At 46.1% G+C, this 24,648-nt stretch overlaps 1 protein-coding gene across 1 annotated transcript in view; it reads left to right on the forward strand.

The window, feature by feature from the left end:
• The window catches only part of Egln3 (egl-9 family hypoxia inducible factor 3), a 25,788-nt gene extending 4,926 nt beyond the window's left edge, over positions 1-20,862 (forward strand). Inside the window, exons 2-5 of the mRNA XM_055608624.1 lie at positions 14,460-14,579; positions 15,980-16,116; positions 18,145-18,218; positions 19,303-20,862. Coding sequence (XP_055464599.1) covers positions 14,460-14,579; positions 15,980-16,116; positions 18,145-18,218; positions 19,303-19,334 — 363 coding nt within the window. The 3' untranslated portion in view covers positions 19,335-20,862. The remainder of the gene's footprint in view (positions 1-14,459; positions 14,580-15,979; positions 16,117-18,144; positions 18,219-19,302) is intronic.
• The last annotated feature ends 3,786 nt before the right edge of the window (positions 20,863-24,648 follow it).

The following is a 24,648-nucleotide window of genomic DNA, read 5'->3' on the forward strand; positions in this document are numbered from 1 at the left end:
TGTGTGTGTGTGTGTGTGTGTGTGTGTGTGTGTGTGTGTGTGTGTGTATCTGGTCCTTCATTCAGTAAGAAAGGTGTTTCTCCTAGGAGAGGACACCCTCCCCCCCCCCCACACACACACAAGCAGCTCTTTGAGAAGGGCTTGGAGGAACAGGTACCTCACAGAGAGGGCTTAGCTGGCTGGGTCAGGGTCCTCTGGTCATGGGTCATGTGGCCCAGGACTAGCTGGTGAATTCTGCCATGTGAATTCAGTATTTTGTTTGAGATTTTTTTACAAATATAGTTCAGACTGAAAACGATAAGCACCTTTCAGGTGGGATTATGTTGCTTATCTCTGTAATGGGCTTTTGGATGTCAGGAACAATCTTCTCTTTTTGACAGCTTAAGCAAATTTGACAAATTCTTTCCTAATTCCTTACTCTGGCTAGGAAATCTAGTTTTTCATAATAGCAAAAATAGTATTGCAGCCCAGGGTCGTATCCTGGGAGCACACTGTCTACGGGAGACAGGGTGATGGGGCCAGAAGACTTGCACTGAGCAGAACTGTCTGCGCAGAAAGCATCCTCAGTCCCCACAGTATCATGTGTCCTTCAGGACAAGGCTCAGAAGGCCGCTCACTCCAGTCTGGTCAGTTGGCATCTCTGCTTTAGGCTAAAGTCTCTGGTGCTAGGTAAACAAATGACGTTTGACTTGTGGCCATTGAAGACCAAAGAGTAGTGAGCAAGTTAATACTGTGGGCAGGACTGTTAGTTCTTTTCAAAGTTATTTTAGCCACAGATTTGATGGTTCCTTTGTAGCAGTACTTCGTGGCTGTTAACTAATGCCGTGAGATACGTGTCATTTCTCTCTGGTGTTTGTCAAATGCACATGTTCTGACAGTAATGATAGTTCTGATGTTTTCTGCTGGGTATCTGCCAGGGGTGCCCAGTGGGTGGCTGAATCCAGAGGCACTGGAATTGTAAATACAACAGACAGATCATTTTATGATGCCAGACTAAAGAATTCAGCATTGGCAGATGGCCAGGAACCATTGATTTGGCTTGGATTCACAGCTCTGTGGGTGTTTGCCAAGTAAGATTAGTGAGCTTGGTTAATTATACATAGGATTTGTACCCCCTTTCTTGCAGTTATTTCTATCTTAAACCAGCACAGCGCTTGCTTCAGTCTGCCTCCTCTCGCAGTCCTGATTGGTGGGTGAGTTTCTGCCCGTGGTTTTGGTGCACAGGGCATCACTTCTGTCCATCGCTTCCACCCCGTGCCCCATCTCAGCCTTACTGACCCCTGCACTGCGCTGGGTAAGATAGTGGAGCCTCTCAGGTTTTGAACTGGGGTTTATTTGTTCCCTTGCCCTATGCTCAGAACAGTGTTGATGCGTCCTTTTTCAGGCAAGCCAGTTTTTGATTCTTTAGAAGGCACATTGATAACGTTGCCCAAGTTTTAGGGTAACTATGTGCTGTGGCTTTGCTGCGAACTACCCTCTCCATAGGTTGAGGTGTTTGAACACTCGGCCCTGAGTCAGCACTATTGGGTAAAGCTGTAGAACCTTTGGAAAGTGGAGCCTTGCCGGAGGCAGTGAGCTACTAAAGGAGGGTCTTGTGGTTTGGGAGCCTGACCTCATGTACTTGTCCTCTGTCAGCTTCCTGGCTGCAGGCAACTGAGCAGCAGCCGCACGCTCAGGCTGCCTGCCTTCCCCAGTCAGGACGGGCTGAATCCCCCAGGTTTTAATCCATTATAAACCTTCCCTACCTTAAAATGCTTCTTGTCAGGTATTTAATAACTAAAATAATGCATCTCCCTCATATTCATTATTTTTGCCCTTCAAAACAAAAATAATCACCAAATACATATAATGAGAGATGTGACAAGAGTCTGGATGGTTTGCTAGTTGGGAGACAAAATGGGAAGCTCAGTTCCAAGTGACAGTGCAACCTGGCGTTGCTCTCAAAAGGAGAACCGGAAGTCGGCAGGGTGCTTGGAGGTGCAGTTTGCATGTTGTCTTAAGCTCGTGCTGGTATTCACTAGATGATGCAGTCTTCCACCTCCCTGAAGCTCCCCTACCTTTTATACGTCATCCAAACTTCAGAGACTGTGGGCAAAACCAACCCCACCCCTTGCTAGATTGATGCCTTTTTAAAAAAACAAGCCAGGTGCAGTGGCACACGCCTGTAATCCCAGCACTCAGGGAAGCAGATGCAGGAGGATCTCTGAGTCTGAGGCCAGCCTGGTCTACAGAACAAGTTCCAGCACAGCCAAGGCTACACAGAGAAACCCTGTCTCAAAAACAAACAACAATCAACACCCCAAGCCCCAAGATCTTTCATACTTACGTTGTTTTATGGGTTACGGTGAGTGATTTGAAGAGCCTATTACACCTCATTTCCAACACTTTGGCAGGGACATACATTCATCAGAATTGGGCCCATTGCTCTTGTTTTCGTTCTCTGCCTCACTGTGGAACCTCAAGTTTTATGATTTCCTTTCAGCTAGAATTGTCTTTCTTCAGTAGACATTCTCAAGGAAGAGTGGCTGCCTTTGCTTCTCACCTTCTCACCAGCGCCTCCTCCCTGCCTTTGCGAGGATCTGGCTGTGGAGGCCTCCACTAGTCACGTGGTCTCCATTCTTAAAGGTAGTGACCAGAGCTGTTCCCTCCTCATTGTCCCCTGTAATAACCCTTTGGACCTCTTCCTGAGTCACAGAGGCCTTTTCTGTCTGACCTCCTCTGGCCCTTTCACACTTAATCTCCCTGACTGCCTTCATTCCAGCACCCTGAAATGCTAGAAAGGGATTTGCCAGGCACAGGCAGCTAGCCTCTCCATTGTCTTCTGCTCTCCACCTCCCAAGCCATGTAGTGCCTGTCCCTAGAACTCAACGTGTGCCGCAGCTAGACGGCCCCAGGAGGTTTATTTGATTGCTTGTTCTGCCTCCCTTCAATTTAGAAGCTCCTGAATTCAAAGGCCACTGCGCTGTGCTTTGTATATGCAGTTACTCAAGATTCTAGGTGGTTGGCTTCATTTCATCTCTGAAAATTTGAATTCAGTGGATATCAGAGTGTGTATATATATATTTAAAAAACACTTATTTGCTAGGAGAAAAAGAAATTTGCGTCATGGTCTCTCACTGGACAAGCTATGAGAGGGCATTCCAAAGGAGAACCTTTAGCTTTGCAAGTTCTTGCCTTCCATTGGGAAATTCCGTGCCACTCCTAGATCCTGCCAGCTCCTCCACGGATCTGCCTCAGAGAAGTGATTTGCCCAGACCCGAGGCTTGGAGTCCCCAAGTTCTGGCTCTAGCTTGGCCTCTGGCATTGAGATCCCTCAGAATGTCTCCCACTCTTTATAAGCAAGTAACGTATTTATTTTTATGTTTTAACTTAAATTCAGGTGGTGTGTACTAGGCACTAGGATGGAAAGCTTACATTTTATTTCATCTCACTTAACACGGTGTTCTTGGGAAAGTCCATTCTCTGAGCCCATTCTATGTGTCTTTAAGACAGGTACAATGGTACATCTGCCTCCAAGAGTAAAAGGAATTAGATGGAAATGGAGACTAGATTTCCCACAGAGAAGGAGAATAGCCGATTCCTGGGTCCCAGGCTTGTTCCTAGAGTCAGACCCCAGCCCTGGCCTGACAGTTGTCCTCATAGGCAGACCCTAGCACCGGACAGCGTGCTGAAAAGAAATGACTGGTGTTTCCAGCCTGCTCTAGGACTGCTGGAACAAAACCTGTGCAGAAACACCCTAGGAGCCCTCTCTTTGCCTGGCTTCCTCAGTAACCAGTGCAGAGCTGACTACTTCCCTTTCACCTTTGAGCTTTTTTGAGTGAGGCTTTGAGCACTCTTGGTTCTGGCACAGAATGCTTGTGGCTTTCAGCGCTTCAGGACTGGCATCACCACTGGCCCTAAGCACACATTCTTGGGCTTTTCTAGACCTACTGAAGCAGAAATGCAGTGCTCATTGGGTGAGTCTCTGATATGCTAGTTTGAGAGCTACCGTGGAAAGCTCATGAGGCACAGTGTTGGCATTTTCTTGGTTCCTCTGTTAGCAAGAGTGAGGAATACAAGCTTATTTATTCGTTGCTAAAGCTAATAGGGAACAAGCATTTTTTTTATTTACTTGTGAGATTTTGGGGGAACAGCCATGCCTTACACGTCTATAGCTTTTCTATTGTTTGTGCCAATAAATATAATTTTCCAGACTACAGTTGCAATGAAGCTTGGAACTGATTTCCTCCTTTTCTTGTAATTCAAAGGGAAAGTAAATCTTGATGACCACAGGTTAGGAAAAAGGAACAAAAAAGGTTCATGGTCACTTTGATGATTGCAAATCTGAAAGCAGTGTCTTGCAAACAGTTGAGTCTCTGAAAAATGAGCTTCTATGAATTTCAACTATGGATACATTTAGGACCCTGGCTCACCAGAAAAAAAGATGCCTAGTTATTGAGGACAGGAGAAGCCAAAGCTTGGGACTGTCTGCCCTGAAATCTCTCAACTGGAATCGAAGGTGTAATTCAATAGAAATCAGGGTGTGGCTGCCATTTTGCTTCCTCCTGCTTAGGCACGGATGTCCTCAGTTTTTCCAGTTGGGGGTTGGAGGCTGTGTTTGGTAATTCCGAAGAACTGAAAGTCCCTTCTTTATTGCTTTTTAAATTTTGTTTTGTTTGTTTGGAGACAGTCTAGTTGCCCAGGCTAGGGAGGCTGTCCTTGAACTCTGAACCCCTTCCACTTCCCAAGTGCTAAGAAACAGGCGGGACCAGGTGGGACCCACAATACACCCTGCTTCTTCATTGCTTTTCTTGGTGTTGAAAGAAGGCAGTTTCATTCCTGACACCTATTTCCCTTAGTATTTTGGAAGTGGTGTTGAGTGGTGGAGAGTCCATGCTTTGGAACACTGGCTCACCTATTTAGCTTCATAATATCCAGCACTATCCTGGGTTGTCTCTGACTCTCACTTCACATTTGTTTTTTTTTTTTGTTGTTGTTGTTGTTGTTTGTTTGTTTTTGTTGTTGTTGCTGCTGCTTTAAGACAGATCTTCCTATGAAGCCCAGGTTGGCCTTGAACTTGTGATGGTGGACCTCAGGCTTCTGCTAAGTACTAGGATTCCAAGTGTGAGGTCATACCTGGCAGTCCCCTACACTTGTCACATGGTACCATAGCTGTCTCTGAGAAGCTCAGGACTGTTGAATTAACTGCTTGACTTGGAGCCAGGCATTCTTATTACCAGTTTCCTTTACATTCACCAAAACTGTTGAGGCCTCTCTTTCTGAGAAGGCCCCTTTCCATCCGAGTTGAAGGTTTTCTAATGTCTGGGACTCTTTTGCTGGGCATTTCTCATTTTCTTTCCAGGGAGAAATGTATTTATTCCTATATTTCCTTTAAACATTTTTTTTCCTGAATCGGCATTTATTATCAGGATTTGAAGACAGTCTGGACACCGTAGCTTGTGTTGACATGACCTAATGAAGGAAGGTGCTAGGAAGAAGGCCCCAGCATCACAGAATGTGGAAGGGAAGTATGCCTGGCTTCGGACCTGCCCTGGGCTAAGATGGGAGCTGAGTGTGCGGGAAGGGGAGAGCAGAGCAAAGACCAAGGGCACGCGTGAGGCTGGCGTGGAGCTGAGGGAGAGCAGGGCGACCTGATGGTGGAGTTCACGTTGTCTCTGCGGCATGCTGACACAAGCGAAGACAACAGTGTGGCCTGTGCTGCTTTGCCACAGAATTTAGGCAATGTCCTTTACTCTGGCCCTGTCCCCAGCTGGTATTTCATAAACAACTGCAAGCATGCTCATTTCTTGGTCCTTTTTTGTAATTTCTTTTATTTGGTTGTTTGTTGCCTCTTATGACTTTCTGTCTCTGTGGAAAGGAAGAAATGAGTAGAGCTGGCTTCTCTGTGTCTTTAGATTTAATCTTAACTGGATTGAAAATATTTGGAAAAGATTGGTTCCGTACTGAATAGATCTCTAGATAACTGACTAGATCTTAGACGGCTGAAAGAAGATGGGAGGGTTTGGGTAGGCCAAATGCAACCACTCCACCATGTTTTATGGAGGACTTGAGCATCCATTTTGCTGCCCGAGTGGGTCCTGGATCGGGACAGCTGTTCTCCACAGTGACCTGAAGCCCTTAGCTCCCTCAGAAGGCTTAGGGACAGGCTGGGTAGTCTCTCACCTGGGAGAGCTCTCTTGTTAAGCGTTGGATCTCAGCATCACAGCCTTCTGCTGGACTGAGCCAAAGACAACCTACCTCCTATATGCCTCCATTTCTCCTTCTTCGAGGATGAGTACCCTCCTGGCGAGTTCTTGGCATGAATGCAGCAGCCATAGTTGGGACACACCCATCACCGGCAGGGACGGGGTCCGCATGGTTTGTGCAGTAACTGAATGTGAGCGCTGAGCTCCTGAGTTCCAAGCCACTGTCCTTTGGAGTTTGGTTTCCTTAACTGAGCAGATGCTTTTTTCCTAAGTGCCGAAATGCAAATGTTTAATAAAAAATGTTTCTTCTGTCTAAGAAATGTTGCTTCAAGGCATTTTTTTTTTCAGGACATTTTTGATTGGTAGCAGTGTTTTTCTGTGTCATCTGTTAATACAGCCTTTTCTTCCAGGCTGCATTTAAGCCACCGTGAATTCCTTCACGTATGTTGGGATTAATTTAAGATGAAAGCATAAAGAGACCCTTACCCAGTTTTCTGGGCAATCAGCTGTCACAGCCTTCCCCTATTGTGTGTAGTCTTTAGGGCTCTAGAAGTGAAGTTTGATTTTTCTGATAAGTCTCTTTTCTCATGTTAAGGAAGTTAAATGCTGTGAGTCCCCACCCCCACATTGCCCTCAGGATGACTAATGCATTTGTTCTCTGTGGACACGTGGTAACCTCTAGGTCCATATGATAACCAGGGTTAATGACTCCCTCTGCGAACGTGTGAACAGCCTTGGCTCCGGACAAGCTTCTCTTCCTTCCTCTGAACCTGGCAATTAAACAGGTTCTGTAGAAGTGCCACCTGGGCCCATGAGCTTTTTAGGGAGTGGCAGCTGCTAACATCTGGGCAAAGACCGTGGGAAGGAGATGGTTAACGGCTTGTCCTCCTGTCCTCCAGCCTGCTAGACGGGCTGATTTTGTAATTGCCAGGAGGAAGCCCCTGCTGAAAGCCTTTCTCTGGTGACTGGAGAACGGTGGGGGAGGAGCCAGGGCTCCCGGAGTCTGTTCCCTCCTCTGGCTGCCTGGCCGTGTGCTCGGGTGTGGGCTGGCCGCCACCCTCACGGAGCGCACGTAGCCCTGTCACTCAGTCATCTCCCAGCTGGCCTGGTGCCAGGCCTCCACGGGAAGGGCTGCTTTCCCAAACCCAGACAGCCTGCATTGATATGTGGGTGTTGCCAGGCCTGTTTACTGTGCCTAATTGCAGGACTTAGATGAATCCCCTTCAAGCCGAGGAATTAGCTACAACTGAGAAAGGAACGACAATGGTCTCCTAAAGAGCTAGTCTCCCGAGTTTCAGCGGCTTCTTGGGGGAGAGTGACTTGCTGAAAAACTTCATGCATGCAGTGGGGGCCCTCTGGAATGGAATTTTGACCGAATACCATGAGATATTACAGCCATGTGCTCCCCCGTTTTGCGCAAACTTGGGGGCGTATGTGTGTTGTGTGGTATATGTGTTATGTGCTCATGTGCGTGTTTCTCCTCAGAGTGTGGAGTGAGAGCCCACCTCTTCAACACAAACGTCTCAAGAGACTACGGTCCCTCATACCTGTGAGCGCGGTCATCGGTAACGCAGAGCGACCACACAAAGGTTAGCGTCTGCACGATTGTTAGTGTACAATCTGGAAGCTGGGCCGGGTTCACCGGGGAGTGAAGGCCGCCAAGTGACTATGGTGACTTATCTGCTCTCCCAGGTGCAGCGCCCCTGCCGGAACAGGAAGGGCAGGCAAGCCCACTTCCCCAAAGTAAACCCCGAGAAGAAGTCCCGAAGTCCCTCGGGACTGCGGTCAGGTGGAAGCGCATGCGCACCAGCGCGCTGCCTTGGCCGTGAGGTCGATGCGGAGCGCGCTGTGTACGTGCAGGACATGCCCGGCTTTATCGTGAACTTAGGGCTTGTGAGGAAGGCAGAAGTAGTTCTCCCGGGAAACCAGCCCCGTAGGGAACGTGAAGGATTTGGAGTTTGTTGAAAGGACGATGAGCCTGACATGCATTGGACTCTGTCATCTTGAAACTTTGGGAAGGAAAGTGGGGGAGCCGGGTGCAACCATGTTGCTGTCGCCCAAAGCCCGCTTTCTATCACAGTGGTCCCTCCGCAGAGGCCCTTGGAGGGGGAAACAAAGGGCTTGATCTTAACCACGGATAGCAAGCACAATGCTGAGATAACTAGTGACAGTCTGAGCTCGTGCCTACCTTCCTTTGTTGTCTAAGTGCTTGGATTGCCTACAGCTCCCTTCTTTAGCCCCATAAGTGGTTAAAAGAAATGTGTAAAAATTCTAACACTGGGGCTAGAGAGATGGCTCAGAAGTTAAGAGCACTGGCTGCTCTTCCAGAGGTCCTGAGTTTGATTCCCAGCAACCACATGGTGGCTCACAACCATCTATAATGAGATCTGGTGCCCTCTTCTGGCCTGCAGGTGTACATGAAGACAGAACATTGCATACATAATAAATAAATATTTTTTAAAAATTCTAAAGCTGGTTAAAGGTGCTTGCTGCCTCCAAGCTTGGCCACCTGACTCCTCGGGAACCCACCTGGAAGGCGAGAAACGACTCCCACAAGTTGTCCTCTGGCCTCTGAGTGTGTGTACAAGCGCACACACACACACACACACACACACACACACACACACACACGAAAACACAATAATCATAATAAGAAAGTTTAAAAACCTGCCCTCCCATGATAAAAATACTGAAAACAAATTTCTAAAACATCCTTTCTTTTGTTCAGTTACACACTCTGGCTCAGTTGGTGGGTATTGTGAACTTGTACTGGTGACATAGAAAAAGCTTCTCATGACTGTTGCTGTCTTCTGAAGAGGGCTTTACATTTTGTGTGTGTGTGTGTGAGAGAGAGAGAGAGAGAGAGAGAGAGAGAGCACCTACACTCATGTATGTGGGCATATTTATGCCACAGTGTGCATTGTGGAGGTCAGAGGTCAGAGGACAACTTTTGAGAGTTTGATCTCACCATTGCCTCTGGGTCCCAGGATAGAGTTTGGGTAGTCTGGCTCAGTGGAAGGCACGTTTCCCACTGAGTCATCCCCTGGTCCATGAAGCAGTCCAGCCATTCATGCTATAGAAACTTAATCTTGGTGACCGTGAAGAGCACAGCCTCTGCTGGAGGAGGGAGGCGGCTGGGCTAAAGCTGCAGTTCCAGTCAGCGGCTCATGCTCTCTGCATTTAATTTGCAAAGGATAGTTGGAGTTCTTTCGCTTGTTGTCAGAGCCAAATAGAGAATGTAACTTGACATGCTGGCTTCACTTGTCTTTAAACTTAAAAAATACATTGAAGAACAAAACTTGCAAAGATTATGCCTCTTCTTGTTTGTTGGTTTATTTTCCCCCTTCGTTCTGGTCTTTGTGGTCGGATGGTTGCATAAGACATTTTGATATCTAGAGATTTTTGTTTTCCTTTTTTAAATAGGAATTTAAGCCTAGGGCTGTTGCCAGTCCATGTAGGCCTCTGTGCAGTCACTCATGCCCCTGCCTCTGTTTTTCACCTCATGGATCCTGCTTAAGCAGGGTGTTTTGGCCAGTGCAGCGCATGGAGTGTTCAAGGGGTGGCTGGCCTGCTCACTGCCCACAGCCGTGTGTGAGTTAGGATATGTGCTGAAGGCAGACCACTCAGAACCATTCTCCCCAAGCACTGACTTTCGTTCCTCCACCCACAGACCCTAAAAACACTGCCACCACGTGTCACCCAGGCCTGGCTACCTGAATACCAATGAGATTGTTTCAAGCCAGAAAACTCAGCTGTGACTTCCTCTCACTGGGCTTTTGTCCAAGCTAATGAAGGTGTGTGCTCTCCTGCATTTTTTCCTGACTCTTGACACATCTAATTTTCTGTGTGGCTGTGCTTTAGGGTGGAGGGGGAAAGAGAGGAAGGGTCCCCATGGCCCTCGATGCAAATGAAAGCAACCCTGGATTTTGCGCTATGAGTTTTACATGGACTATTTACTTCAGTCTGCTTAATTCCATTTTTACAGATGAGTTAGCAGAAAGTAAAAAGAGTTTCAGCACTGGTGACCCTGTACTAGGCTGAAGCATTCCACAGTGCTCAATACTCAGAATCTGTTTCTTCCTCTCTCCCTGCATTTTTGTCCTCTCCTTGTCCTCTTCTCCTCCTCCTCCTTCCAGACAGGGTCATCTTGACAGAATCATTTTTTTTCCTTTTTTTTTTTCTTTTTTATGCCTCCCAAGAGACAGAATCATTCTTAATTAAACAAATCCTAGCACCAAGGAGATGGTGCGTAGCAATGAAGAGCGTGCAGTGGTCTTGTGGAGGACGTGCATTTGGTTCCTAGCACCCATGGCAGGCAGCTCACAGCAGTAGGCGGCTTCCAGCTTCAGTGGTACCTGATGCCTCCGCAAGCGCCGGTCCCTCCGCATCTCTATTCAGGCCTGCCAACCCCCCCCCCCCCAAAAAAAAGGTTTTTAAAAGTTCCTAAAACGTTTGCTATTGTTTCTGTTCAGCAACCTAGGAGGTCTAATTTGTTAGTAGAACGAAATCTAAAGGCTGTACAGCCAGATAGCTTTAGAGCTCCATTGCTCTTTGTTCTTAAGATCCTATCTCCTTTTGTTATCCAGGCTGGTCTAAAATTTGTGTTCCTCCTGCTTCAGCCTCCTTAGCAACGAGTAGCAGGTGTGAGACACCAGGTCAGGTGCAAACAATGTCTGTACACCAGTTACAGATTTTATAAGTGAAATGATCAATCTTTTAATGAGTTGAGTTTTCATTTGTTGCATTTTAATTTGCATAAAATGCCACAGTAAGGCTGTGGTTGGTTGCCTGATCATCCAGTTGAGGCCTTGGAGTAGAAATCTTAAGCTTGACCTCTGAACTTGTTTTTGCTTGTTTTTATGATTTTCCCACAGCCCCAAACCCAAGTGTGGTTTTCTTTTCTGCTAGTGGCATTTATAAAGCAGATTTGTAGCAGTATGAACCTGGACGCTGCTGTAGTTCTGTGTTTGTGCACTTCTTGCCTGAACGTGACTGTGGAGGTGTCTGGATCGCATATCTCTGGTGTAGAGCCAGCTCGGGAACACCTGGTTCATTCCTCTCATTTCCTGTTGCCGTGGGGAGGCCTCTGGGGATGGGGCTTTGCACAGGGGCCAGTGCAGGGAACAGCGATGCACTAGAGAACATGCAGAAGAGATGCTGACTCATCTGCAAGCCCAGGACTAAAACAAGGCTCGAGTGACTGTACCACCATTGGGTTGCTGAGGTGCCATTAAACTGCCATAGATCTCAAGCATTGGTCAAGCCAGGAAGTTTTTGCCAATAAAAAAGCCTATAATAAATAAGATACCTTCCTGGTGAATGTCAGCATTGGTAATCATTAAAATACTCGAGCTCTGTTCCCATAAAACGATAAAGTGTTGCAGTGTTTCCCTCCGTCCTGCACGCTGGAGCCTTCTACAGACTTGATGAGGCTTAGATAACAGATCCGATAAACCCAAGTTTCCGGAGTCTGTTACTGCCCCGTGCACAAATTGGCGCAGACTTGATGACTCGTCATTGAGGTTTGCCTCTCAGCCAGTGCATTCTTAGCCTCAGAGTTTGAGATCCTGGCAAGGACCAGCAGACAGTTGAGAATGTGTCGGAGCCAAAACCCGTCTCTGATGGCACTCAGCCAGAAACCTCAGTGGCACAACTGCTCAGCAAGGTTGCGGCGGGACCTTTGAGCTCCCTGAGGTTTCCTCCCATTGTTTCAGACGCGGTGCACATGGCTTCTGGAATGAGAGAGAGAGCGAGTTGCACTCTGGCCAGCAAAATGATTTCTTCCTTCCCTTAAACACATGTATGCCCACAAATGGAGGGGTGTCCTGATGGTAAGTCATAAGGAGCTGTGCCAGCACATTCTCCCTGTTTCTTACCTGCCGCAGTCAATGGAAGATGCGGTAATGGAAACGTCTTTGTTTCCTGCCTGCGTTTTAGCTCAGGCTGAGTTCCGAGCGCTCCTCGATGCCCTGCAAGACACTGTTCTTCTCAGCGTGGAGCTCAGATCGCGTCTTCACTCTAAGGACACCGGACGACTGTGCTAATTGCTTGTCTGGTTGCTGTGACAAAACACACGACAAAAGAAGCTTTAGGAAGGGAGGGCTCATTTTGGCTCAGGGCCCAGGGCATGGTCCATCGTGGCTGGGTGTCATGGCAGCTGGTCACATTGCATCCACAGTCAGGAAGCAAGGGGGGAGGATGCTGGTGACCAGCTCATTTTCTCCCATTTCAGTTAGGACAGGCATTCCTGCTTCATTTAACCTAATCTACAAAAACTACCACAGAGACTCGTCTCCAAGGTGATCCTACATCCTGTCAAATAGGCAATCAATGTCAACCTCTCGTCACAGGGAGGAGCTGGGATCACACAGTCCGTTGCAGATGAGGTAGATGGCAGGCGTCCAGACCACTGACTTTTTCTGGGAGCAGAGCTGTTTCGGAGTATAAAGCTACAGCACTGACTGACAGCGGGCTTCTTTTTTAAAGGCCCACACAGTGGCGGGGAGACTGGGATGGTGGGGAAATGAGCAAGTAATTGTGTGACTTTTACTGTTGGCCCTTCCGCTGCTGACAGCTGTTTCCAGGAATAGGTACTTCCCTAATGTGTTCTAGGTGACCTCGAGGGTCTCTTTTTTTCTCTAGCCAGGCCAGTCACCTCTGTCTGCTTGCAGCCACCATCCATTGGTAATACTGTCATTTGTCAAATCGTTATCACTGTCACCTCAAAATCCGACTTTCTGGGAGATGCGTGGGCTACCAGGCTAACTTCGGCTCTGCACAAGACGTCCTGGTTGCACGTTCAAGCTTCAGAGGCGGGCTGTGGGATTGCTAACTGTGCTGGAATGTAAAGTTCAGACATCCTCTGATTTAAACTTCAGGTTCTGCAAGCCCAGCCACCGCTTGGCCTCGTGGCTCGCGCTGCGTGTGTGAAGTCCCGCTCTGTCTTCGGGCTCTGTTGGGAATCAGCTCACGGAACTACAGTGGCTCAGTTTGGGTCTGTGCCCGACTGGTCACTTTACTCACGAAGTAACCTTGCTTATTTATCAGGGGATCACAACCCAGATCCCCCCAAGTATGTCTGAATATAGGGCTTCAAAGTGGAAGAAAGAGCTGGTAACCTAGGTAGCGTGAGATCTGGTTTCAACAGGAACCACCCATAAGCCCGTGGATGCGCTTGTGAGCTTTTCAGTGGGCAGCCTCTGTGTGTCGGGTACTCTGTAGGTGCTAAGATCAGACTGCAAACAAGACAGGGAACAAGCTTTTGACCCTCATTTGCCTCTACCAGTTCCAGTGTTTTCCTTAGACATCCTGAGCCCCCATAAATTATTTTTAAATTACAATGGTATCTTGTACTGTGAACAGGTTTTATATTTTGCTTTTTGCTTCCCCTCCATCATTACAGTTTTCTCATGAAATGACTAAAGGATTATTAGCCTGTAATTGTAATTCTCAGTAGGGTTTTTCTTTTGCCTTGTGGATACAGGTAGTGTTTAGACAATGAAAGAAGACCTCAGATTATCACCTGGTTTGATAATCACTGGGGAGAGCATAAGAATGAAGGGTACACAATATGTCTGTAGTTTTCCCCTCAGAGAGGCCTCCCTGTGTTATCTGTGCTGACTGCTGAAGCTCTAGACTCCCACCAACCCTTCTCTTTTCTTCCAGTCCTAAGCCTTTTATTAAATATGTCTGACCTTTATTCCATTTGGAATTAGACATATATTTTTGTAAAGGGGGAAAAAAGCATGATTTCACAATTTCAGGGTAACGGCTAACCAGGCACAGTCCTTAAGCCCCACACCAAAGATTCTTCCTTTCATCTTTTCCCTCTCTCCACACTCTCTTCCTTCCTTCTTTTTAGAGAAGGTCTCCCTATGTAGGCCAGGCTGGTGCTTTCTGCTCCTGCTTCTGAGTGCTTCAGTTACATGCATGTGGGCCCACTAGGCCTGCTTCTCATGTCTTGGGATTCTAATCTTGTAGGGCTCAGATGGAACCTGCTTTTTCAAAAAAGAATGTTAAAGAAAGGCAGGCATCTTGATGATGTCGACGGTTCTTTAGAACGTTTTCAATGTCCTAAAATGGGGGATGTTATTGGAGCACTTACCCTGCTTGGAGTCCTAAGGCCTGGCCTACCTGTTAAGCTCTCATACCAAAGATTACCTCAGGTTAATTTTATGTTCTGATTGTAATCCAAATTTATGTACTGTGTATGTCTGCTGTGGGATGAGACTCTAAGCTTTTTTATTAAACAGCATCCCTGATATGTCTCCACAGGCAATGGTGGCTTGCTATCCAGGAAATGGAACAGGTTATGTTCGCCATGTGGACAACCCCAATGGTGATGGCCGCTGTATCACCTGTATCTACTACCTGAATAAGAACTGGGATGCCAAGGTACTGTGGAATAATGTGTGTGTGGGAGGAGGTTGGAGGGTGTATGTTATAAAAGGTACAGATGGGGGTTCACTGAGAGTTCAGATCAAAGGAGCATGGCCTTTCCAGTGAGGTACAGCATTGAGGTAACTTTAGTATAGTTATAGTCTCCAACGGCCTGTCTCCACTGTTTTATTTTTTCTTTCCCCTCACTTACGGAATTAGCACCAGAGTTGATGAGATTAAGAATGGTGGCTATAAAGTTAATGTGGCGATTGTGAAGGTCAGGGGTCAGAGCTGGTGTGACTCCCAGCTCAGAGTGTGAGGTACACCTTTCCCTTCCAGCAGCATCACTGAGAGAGTTCCCCAAAAATACAGCTATGGGATATCAAGAGATTTCCCACACAGTCTTCTTTCACAGGCTGATACGTCCCGTGGGGGGCGGGGGGGGGCTTGTAGCTTGTGAGTGGCAGAGGCTTGTGTGGCTCGTTTGTACAGGGTGTGGCAGAGATGTGAAGTTTGTATAACACGGTTTGTACGCTCTGAAAGTTGAGAATGATTTAAGAATGGGAAGTTGGGGAACTTTACAACCTTATTTAGTTTTTGGACTTCGTACATCTCTGTTTGCTGTTCATTAGTGTAGACCCTGTAATATTGTAATTATGTAGTATTGTATCTCTCCTCTCTGCTTGGTAGTAAGACTAGAACAGTTCCTTTAGGGCTTAAAAGTATCTTGAGATGCTATGGTGAGCAGAGTTGTTGGGAAAACGATGACCAATGAGGAAGAATGAAATCAACAAATATTTCAGTTTCTGCCAGCGTTAAATATGTGTTGTGTAAAAACATTGATGTCTGAAGCCTGATTTCTACCCAGAAGATAGTTGTTCCAGTAGGACAAGTAGACTGTACATGTGAAAAAGAAAAAGCAGGTGAAGAGAGTGGTAGATGTCCTGAAAAGGCGAGTGTCCAGGGAACTAGGGCAGAGGGTATGTATCTGAAGAGTTCAGGGGAAGTCTGTACACTGTTGTTGCAGGGACAGCTGTGAGTGAGTTGCGCTTACACTTAATATTTGATGGAGCTATGAAACTCCTCAGCATTTATTTGCTTGCTCTTTTGGGTTGAAGCAGTCTGACATGGACAGTTTTGTGTGCTGCCCTCTGATTGTTCCCTATTTTGGGTCTGTGGCCTTCACGAAGGCTGTGGCAGTGCAAAGATGCTGAAGTTGAATGAGGAGCTGTCCATAGCTCAGTCTGACATAAGTTTGTTTACAAAGTATGAGGAGGAGTATGTATTTGGGGGTTAAACCTACTTATATTTGAGGAAGAGGTGATGTTTCTGCTGGATAGAACTGACGCATCATTGCTGATAAACTAAACTTCATGTGAGACCAGGAGATAACTAACCCTCTTCTTGGTCTTCAGTTACATGGAGGGGTCCTGCGGATATTTCCAGAAGGGAAATCGTTTGTAGCAGATGTGGAGCCCATTTTTGACAGACTCCTCTTCTTCTGGTCAGACCGCAGGAACCCACACGAAGTTCAGCCCTCCTATGCAACCAGGTAAGAGCTGGGTTCACGGTTTCTTTTCCAGGGTGTGTGTGAACCCCAGTTTCCTGAAAACTCTTAGAACTCATGACCTATGTGAGGAAGTTCTGCTCAAACCCCATAGCCCATTGGTAAATCTGTTCAGGGTGATAGAAATCGCAGGGGCCTCTTTTAGAATTCATTAGCATAAGTTTAAAGTAACTATTAACTTTCTTTTCTGTGAATTGTGCATACTGAAGTCTTAGTTCCTTAGAATCTTTTCCCTTATCCTTCCTTCTTCTGGACACTTAAAACAAAAAACTAAAGTTGCTTGGACTTTGTGATACCCTCCTGTAATACCAGCATTCGGAAGTGTGAGCAGGAGGACTGAGAGTTCAAGGCAACGTGAGCTAAGTGAGACCAAGTCTCAAAAAACATCAACAAAGAACAATGACAAAAACCTAATGTTGAACTGTCCCTGATCATCATGTGTCAAACATGCTGCTTCTCTGAGTGAATTTAGTTTATCAGTTTAAGCAAAGAAAGAACCTTAGGAAATGGAAGAGTAATTTGTTCTGAATTTGTTTATTTATTTTTATTCTTTTGTAGCTTAAGGTTTGTCTGGGCTAACCTTATCCACGCCATAACAGTTGGATGTTACAAGTTTGCTTGTTCCACCTGTCTATCCATCTATCCATCCATACATCCATTTTTTTGAGACAGGGTCTCTTGTGCTGGTCTGGAACTTGCTGTGTAGCAGAGGATGACCTTGCGTTTCTGATCCTCCTGCCTCCCCCTACTGAGTGCTGAGGTTACAGGCAGGCACGTGCCGGAGCCTGCTTTTGTGATGCTAAGGCTTAGTGTACCTAATGCAAGCTCTCTACCAACTGAGTTACATCCCCAGACCTGCAACTGAATCTTCTTAAATCCTTTCATCTTTCTTTCTTTTTTGTTAATATTTTCTCTCTCTCTCTCTCTTTCTTTTCTTTTCTTTTTTTTTTTTTTTTTTTTTTTTGGCTCATGGATATGCAAAATTTCAGAGTCACTGAACATCTTACGATTGTCTAATCTTAATCTAGAAAGCTGTGATAAAAAAATATTTATCTCTGCGTCTGCCTCTAATTCTTCCTTATCTTCCAACAAGCACCATGGACCAGTGAGAGAGTCGAGTGATGTGGAGTGAGGCTTGTACTGGCCAGGGCAGCTACGTGGGAAAAGCTGTGGGAGGAGAGTGCTGAACATTACCCAGCTTAACTCGGTTAAAGCCAGATATCTGCACAGTCCCGCAGACATCCCAGTCTGAGTGTCACAGGGTTTGTTACACCGTGACGTGCTCTGCATAGAAAGGCCACTAGTCCTTGCCATTGAAATCTGCATGTGGCTTGTTTTATGGGGTTTAAAAATAGGACCATGTTTTGTGGTGGGATTCTCCAGTTATTTCCCAGCCCCACTGTGACCAACCTCATAGGGAAAACATCAGCAAAAGAGATTAGAAGCCCTGAGGGGTCGGCTGCTATGGCTAATAATAATTATAAAAGTAAAAGGTTCAAAAATCCAGGCGTGAGATAGCTCCAGTTACAATCCCATGGATAGGACAAAGCAAGGAACAGCTGAAAGTACTGAACTGTGTCTTTGCATCAATGTCTAAAACTAAAGAAAACAGGCCGTGAGTTAGAAAGCTTCTGTGACTGAAGGAAGTTACTTATGAAAACTTCCAGCGTCCTGCACCTTCATCCTTAGCAGGACAAGTCTCCTCCAGACCTTCCTGCACAGATGACATTTTTCCACCGTATCCTGTCCAAGCACTGGCTAGCGGCTGAGATCTTAAGAGAAGGTTCTAGTGACCCCATCGCTGACTCCTCAGCTCAGGACAGCACCTGGCAGTGCCCAGAAAGCCTTTCTTATATGACACTTATACAGAAATGAACCCAGGGCAAATACTTTTGAATTAAAATAGGAGGTGAAACTTTATATGGTGCTTTTACAAATGATTTTAATGTGAGCTGCACAGAGTAAGTTTGAAGTTTGGTGTTGTCTAATAGGAAACATGCTTGTCGTTCACAGGTACGCTATGACTGTCTGGTACTTTGATGCTGAAGAAAGAGCAGAAGCCAAAAAGAAATTCAGGAATTTAACTAGTATGTATCTGATCATTTTGTATCGCTTTAGTGTTATGTATTTTGTAGTAACACTGTTTAATCTCACTTGTGACTTAGCTTCATATATAATGATATCTATCTATCTGTATATATCTATATCTGTCTGTCTGTCAGTCTACCTATCTGTCTATATGAAGCCTTGGCCTTTATGCTCCTAAAAAAATCAGAAGGAAGTGTAAAGGGCATTCCCCCTCAGGATGCTCCTGATTGTGTGATAGTTTGTAATAGATGGAAATAACTAACTTTTTATTGTTAATGTTAATCAGACATGTGCAATGTGCAATTTTGTCCATGAATTTGGCATTTATATAGAAAATATAGTGGATCCTAGCTCCGATGGCTAATTTAAGTTGATGTGGGATTGTGGCTCAGTATAAAAGCAGGGCTTTTATTCTATCAAACTGAAATGGCTCAACATCATTTCTGTCACCTCCAACTAGTATTTATAAACCATGTTTCTCAAAATCAGTTGCACTAAGCTGAGCATGGTGGAGCCAGCACTCTAGAGGCCGAGGCAGGAGGGTTGTGAATTTGAGGTCATCCTGACCTATAATGTCCTGCCTCCCCAAAAAGTTGTACAAAAGCAGCAATTCTGCCAAGTTGGCTTATGAAAAGGTAAATTTCTGGCCCTCTGAATGCAGGAAAGCTGTGTACTATATTCTTTCAAGTGACCACACATTAGTTTATTGAGTTAAGTCCCTAGAAAGTCTTCCAGGAAGAACTGGAGAGGTACTCAGTTAGAGTACTTGTCTAATACATTGCATGTCCTGGCTGCCATTCTCTCCACTGCCAAATAAATCAAATGCACATTTACATAAAGAATGGATGTAATTTTACCTAACTAATTCATCACATATTTGACTTCTATACCTACCAAATGTCAAGGAAGACACCTTTGCAAAGTTCTGCTCTCCGTTTGCTTTATAAAATGGGATGTTGTTTACTAGAGAAGTGTGTGTGTGTGTGTGTGTGTGTGTGTATGAGAGAGAGAGAATCTTGATGACATAATTCACCAAGTTTCACTTTCTAACCTCTTCTTTTTTCTTTTCTGTTCCCAACCCAGGGAAAACTGAATCTGCTCTTGCTAAAGACTGACATGTGGTATGAAATCTGCTGGCCTCATTCTTTAAGTAATGGTTCCTGAAATTTTAAGTGTCAAGATCCAAAGAGTCTATAAAATACCCCTACTGCCTGCACCATTCACACCCCTGCTTGTTTGTGGTACTTCATGTTTTCTTGCTGGGACTGTGCTGAGCTTCAGATACTGTATTTGCCAGGTGATATCATTTGCTAATTCCAGAAACACCTGCACACATCCTCGTTGGCCAGCGGTTTAACTGATGGATTTGGGGATACGGTGGTTGAGACAAGATCCCAGGAGTGATTGTTATTTGCACTTTATATATACTTCTTGATTTAAAAGGAGGAGGTTTGCAAAGAAACAAATTGATGACAGATACCGTGAAGAGGCGCCCTTGAAGCCTTAACATCGAGAAAGAGAAAATGTATTGTCTGAAGGATTTCCAGATGTTGTTAACCCGAGACTGGACAGTTATGACAACCTAATGACATTATTACCTCTCGGAAGAGCTGCTGTCATAGTGATCAATTTATAAGTGTCCCGTGGTGGATACTCCTTTTTTCTGGTCTTACAACTTGGACTTCCTGAAAGTCATTGCTAAACCAATAACTCTCATGTTGAAGACGACACCAACATTTATTCTCTATTTTTACTTCTTACTTGGAGAACCTAATTATACAGAGAATAAAACTCGCCATATACCTTGGGTTGTTTTTCTGGCATTGAAGTTTGAAGTTAAATCAAAGGACAGAAATCCTCCCGGTGTTTTAGCGCTGGCTTCTGTTGACTGTGGGAAGAGGAAAGCCTAGTGATGACTGTAGTTGGAGAGGGAGGTGAGGCCGGGAGTGCAGACAGCCTGCTTTCATCAACCATTCATCATTAACGAAGAACAGCCTGCAGTATTCTAGGAAGAGGTCGGAAGTAAAGCAGATCTCCAAGCTTTTCCAACTCTCCCACGTGGTCTGCTGCTGCCAGCCCTCCTTAGCCACCCTGACCCTTGAGAGCAGCCGGGTGGTAGTGCGGCCAGAGTTGTGGAATTTGCTAGAACTGTGGGAGGTTCTGCTGCCACAGGAAGCAGGCGTCACCTCCTGCAGAGCTCTCTAGAAGCACTGTTTCGAGAAAGGTAGCCATCCTGGTGCTCACTTCCGCGGCCCCGTCTTTCAGATCTCTTAATTTCTTGCTAGAATCCTAAAGCATCACAGACCCAGAAATGTTTTACTTCATCATGTTCAGACATACTGACTTTCCAAGAAGTTGGTATTTTTTTTCTTTTGTTTTGGAAAGAGTCCATAAAGGACTGTCATTCCTTCCCACCATGGCTCTGTTTCATTTTATTTACTTTCTAACTTACAATGTCATTTCCTTATTTATTACGTTTATTGTCTTGTAGCCTATGATGTCTAGAGTGTTAAGTACAATGAAGACAGGGATTTTGAATGTTTTTATCAATGCAACATATTCCCAGCACCTCACCTCACGCCTGGCATAAAGGAAACAAGGGCTTAGTTATTACGTGTTCAATAAACTCAGTCTCCTCTGTAACGGTTTGAGTCATTTTGTTGTCTCTGGCAAGAAAGGCTTTGTCTCTAGCATTTAGTCTCTTTGCATTTCTGTCTTAACGCTATGGCAGTGGTTCTCAACCTGTGGGTCATGATCCCTTTGGGGGACAAATGTGCCTTTCACAGGGGTCACATATCAGATACCTTGCATATCAGATATTTACAACAATAGCAAAAGTACAGTTCTGGAGGAGCAATGAAAATAATTTTATGGTTGGGTCAACATGACAGGAGGAACCGTATTAAAGGGTCACAGCACTGGGGAGATTGAGACCCACTGCTCCAGGAACTCACACCTACCTGGTAAGCGCTCTTTTCTGCTGAACTGTACCATCATGGCCCCTGTGGTCACTACACATTTAGGCTCTGAGCTGTGGAAAGCTCTGGTCATAGTGTCATTTCTTACCCGTTTACCGGGGAGTAAGTCATTCATAGGTGCCATGTCCCACACAGGTGGGACTTGACCTGACTGGGAGCTGAAAGAGATCCAAAAAAGGACAGACACACAAACAAGCTGCAGTTAGGTGGCCTGTGCTCACTCTGAAGGAGCAGGACCTCCTACACAACAGGGTAACCTTGTTAAGCATAGCATGGGAGGAGTTGGAGGGCTCAGTAGGTCTCGGCAGGGAGCAGTCTCAGGTTACAGCCTGAAAGGAGGAAGCTGTTCTGAGTTGTCAATCGTAGGTAAATACTCATACCTGCACACGCACTGTCAACCTTAGTGCTTTGCCATCCTTCCTAGCCTCACCACACAGGGCAGACTTCACCATTCCCGTGGGCGGGTCTGAGGCACTGGGTCCTTAACGTGGCGGTGCTCCATCAACAAGATGCCTTGACTCAGACTTCATCTGCTCAGACACGTGTGCCCGGGCTGTTCCCAACCACTGCCACCGGGAGTGGTGTTTCCTTTGCAGTTTCATGGCTGTGAGGTGGTTCTTTAAGACATATTTTCCAAGCTTCAGTGGTGGGGGAGGGTGGACAGGTTATGTAGCAAGCATTTCAGGTGCTGTAAGACTTGCAGCTACCGTTTCAGAGTTGCTAACATCTGAGAGGGACAGTGTTCTGAAGGGAAGTCACACATGGTCTGACCTCAGGCTGGCTCCTAACTGCTGAGCCTCCTGTCTGTGCCTACCCATCAAGAGCACTTAAACTGATGTTTGCCCTGTCCTCTCCTTCACCAGATACCCTTCCACCTTCTGCCTTGAGTCCCTGCCTACTGGCCAGCTGAACTTGAGAGACTCCCATGTCTAAGAGGAAGAACCTGTGTCGTCAGGTGTGAGAACGTGTCTCCCTAGATCCCTGTTGAAACTTCAATCCCAGCACAACAGTGTGGGGCATCTAGGTGACAAGTCCATCACAGTCATGATGGACGGTGTTGCCTTTAAGACAGGGTTCAGTCCTTCCCTTGGGCATGGGAGGGCAACAGAGTGCATGTTGGAGAGAGAGGGCAGCCTTCCTTCATTCTGCAGCTCTTGGCACATTAGTCTTAACCGACCAAGTTCCTTTAGTGCAAGAAGTGAGTTTCTGTGGTTTATAAATGACAAAAGGGGCACCTGGGAAGGATGCCTCCTTTGGGGGGGGGGGATGGGAGGCGACTCTGGATTCACAGGGTTTTTTTTTTTTTATCTTTTTTTAACTCTTGATTCTTTGTGAATTTCACATCATGCACCCCAGTTCCACTCATCTGCCTATTCCTTAATAATCTGCCCTCTGCCCTTGCAACCTCCCCACCAAAGAAAACATAAAATAAAAAAGAATATTAATAAAATATAATCAAATAAATAATAAAATTAAATTTACTACAATCAAAAAAATTTCATCTTGTCATGAAAGCTGCAGTGTATCATCGTGTTTCACACTGTATACCCTTTTGCCCAAACAACTTCACTTGAAAATGATCGTTGCAATGAGTCTCTCCTGACTTCTGCTACACTGTTAACACTGAATCCTCACCAGGTAAGTCCTCATGGCCCCACATGGGAAACAGGGCCAGAAACGCCAAGCAACTTGCTTGTGGGGCCAGAGCAGGTTTGGGCAAACAGGTGACTACTAGATCAGTTCTTTGGTTTGTAGGGAGTCTATAGGGAGAAGCCAAGCAAATCGGTGGACCTAGCTGGGGGTAGCTGTCAGAGAGACGTTGAGTCTTTGGGATGCACAGAGGTGCTAACCAAGAGCCTGGCTTTCCTGTGGAGACCCACATCTGTGTTACTCAGGGGAGAGTGCCAGATCCTCTGGACTCTTACCCAAGAGGAGTGAGTGGCAAGATAATGAAGCCAGCCTGCTCACCCACTGTCTGCCTAAACCATTCCTCAGATTTTCAGAGGGGAGAGGATTCAATCACTAAGACGATACTATGTGCCAGGCTCTCGACAGATCCTCAAGCAGCTGGCAGACATGGACCTGACAGAGGACACAGCTGTGGACTAAGAGATACTAAGTGGTTGTTCTTGGGAATCTTGTAACTTTGTAGCCAGTTTCCAGTTCCAGCCATAATGCCCTTTGTGACCAGGGGCTGGGACCATAGAGTTCTGGGGTCAAGTCCACAACCCTCAAGAGCCATCTTTCCTTGTATGCTGGCTAGTATTGTGTCAGCTTGGCACACCAACTAGAGTTATCTGAGGGAAACCTAATTGAGACAATGGCTCCATTAGATGCAGTTGTAAGGCATTTTCTTAATTAGTGATTGATGGGGAGGGTCCAGCCCATTGCTGGTGGTGCTATCCCTGGGCTGGTGATCCTGGGTTCCATAAGAAAGCAGGTTGAATAAGCCAGTAAGCAACACCCTTCTCCATGGCCTCTTCTGCGTCAGCTCCTGCCTCCAGATCCTGCCCTTGTTTGAGTTTCTGTCCCGACTTCCTTTGGTGAAGAACAGCAGTGTGGACATGTGAGCTGAATAGATCCTTTCTTCCCCAGCTTGCTTTTGGGCATGGCGTCTCATCACTGCAATAGAAACCCTAACGACTTGATACTGGAATCATGTTGTCTTTGTGGAGGTTACACCTGGTAAGGGTGAGAGAGGCAGGGTGGTGGAGGGCAGAGTACCCAAGACCGGGCATGTTGGTGAGGAGCTGTTTTAGGCTATGTATTTCCAGAGCAGCAGAGCAGCTAGGCCCAACTCATTCCTGCAAACAAGGTCTGCTGTGCAGCCCCCGCTGCCCCCTACCTGGGCATGTCAGGAGAAAAAGAGCCCCGCATTGTGTACCGCCTCATTAGCCCCAGAACGGAGGCGGTAGGCCTTGGACACAGGGAATAGGAAACGTTGTATCTGGTTGTTTATTCATCTAGATCTCTCTTCCTCTTCCTCAGCCAAGTTGATGGCCTCTCCTTCATTCAGCCTGAAGGGCTTTTTCTGCATGGAAGGAGTCATAGCCAGGTTAGGTCCTCCATCTGAAACTAGTTCCTGATAATCAGAATAGCGTTGTTCGTGCCTGCTGTGTTTAGAAGACACTGGAGGCAAACATCAAGGGTTTGTCATGTTGGAGAGTACAAAGCCCAAATAAGCATAGATGAGACAGTGGAGAATGTGTAAGCCTTGCAGCAGGTTTACAGAGCAACACCGTCTTCCTTCTGTGTTGCAACATTTCCTTGAATACAGAAAGCATGGGGGGTTATTCAAGGTGCTTCCACATATTTACACATGGGGAGGTCCATTCTTGAGCATGCTCAGTGAACAGATATGCTACATTCCTGAGCATGCTCAGTGGAGGAGGCCATTCATTCCTGAACATGCTCAGTTGAAGGTCATGGAGCTCATGCTTAAAAGATTAGA

Source organism: Psammomys obesus, unplaced genomic scaffold, assembly GCF_907164565.1.
Source record: "Psammomys obesus unplaced genomic scaffold, mPsaObe1.curated_primary_1811, whole genome shotgun sequence".
In the NCBI taxonomy this organism is placed as follows: domain Eukaryota; kingdom Metazoa; phylum Chordata; class Mammalia; order Rodentia; family Muridae; genus Psammomys; species Psammomys obesus.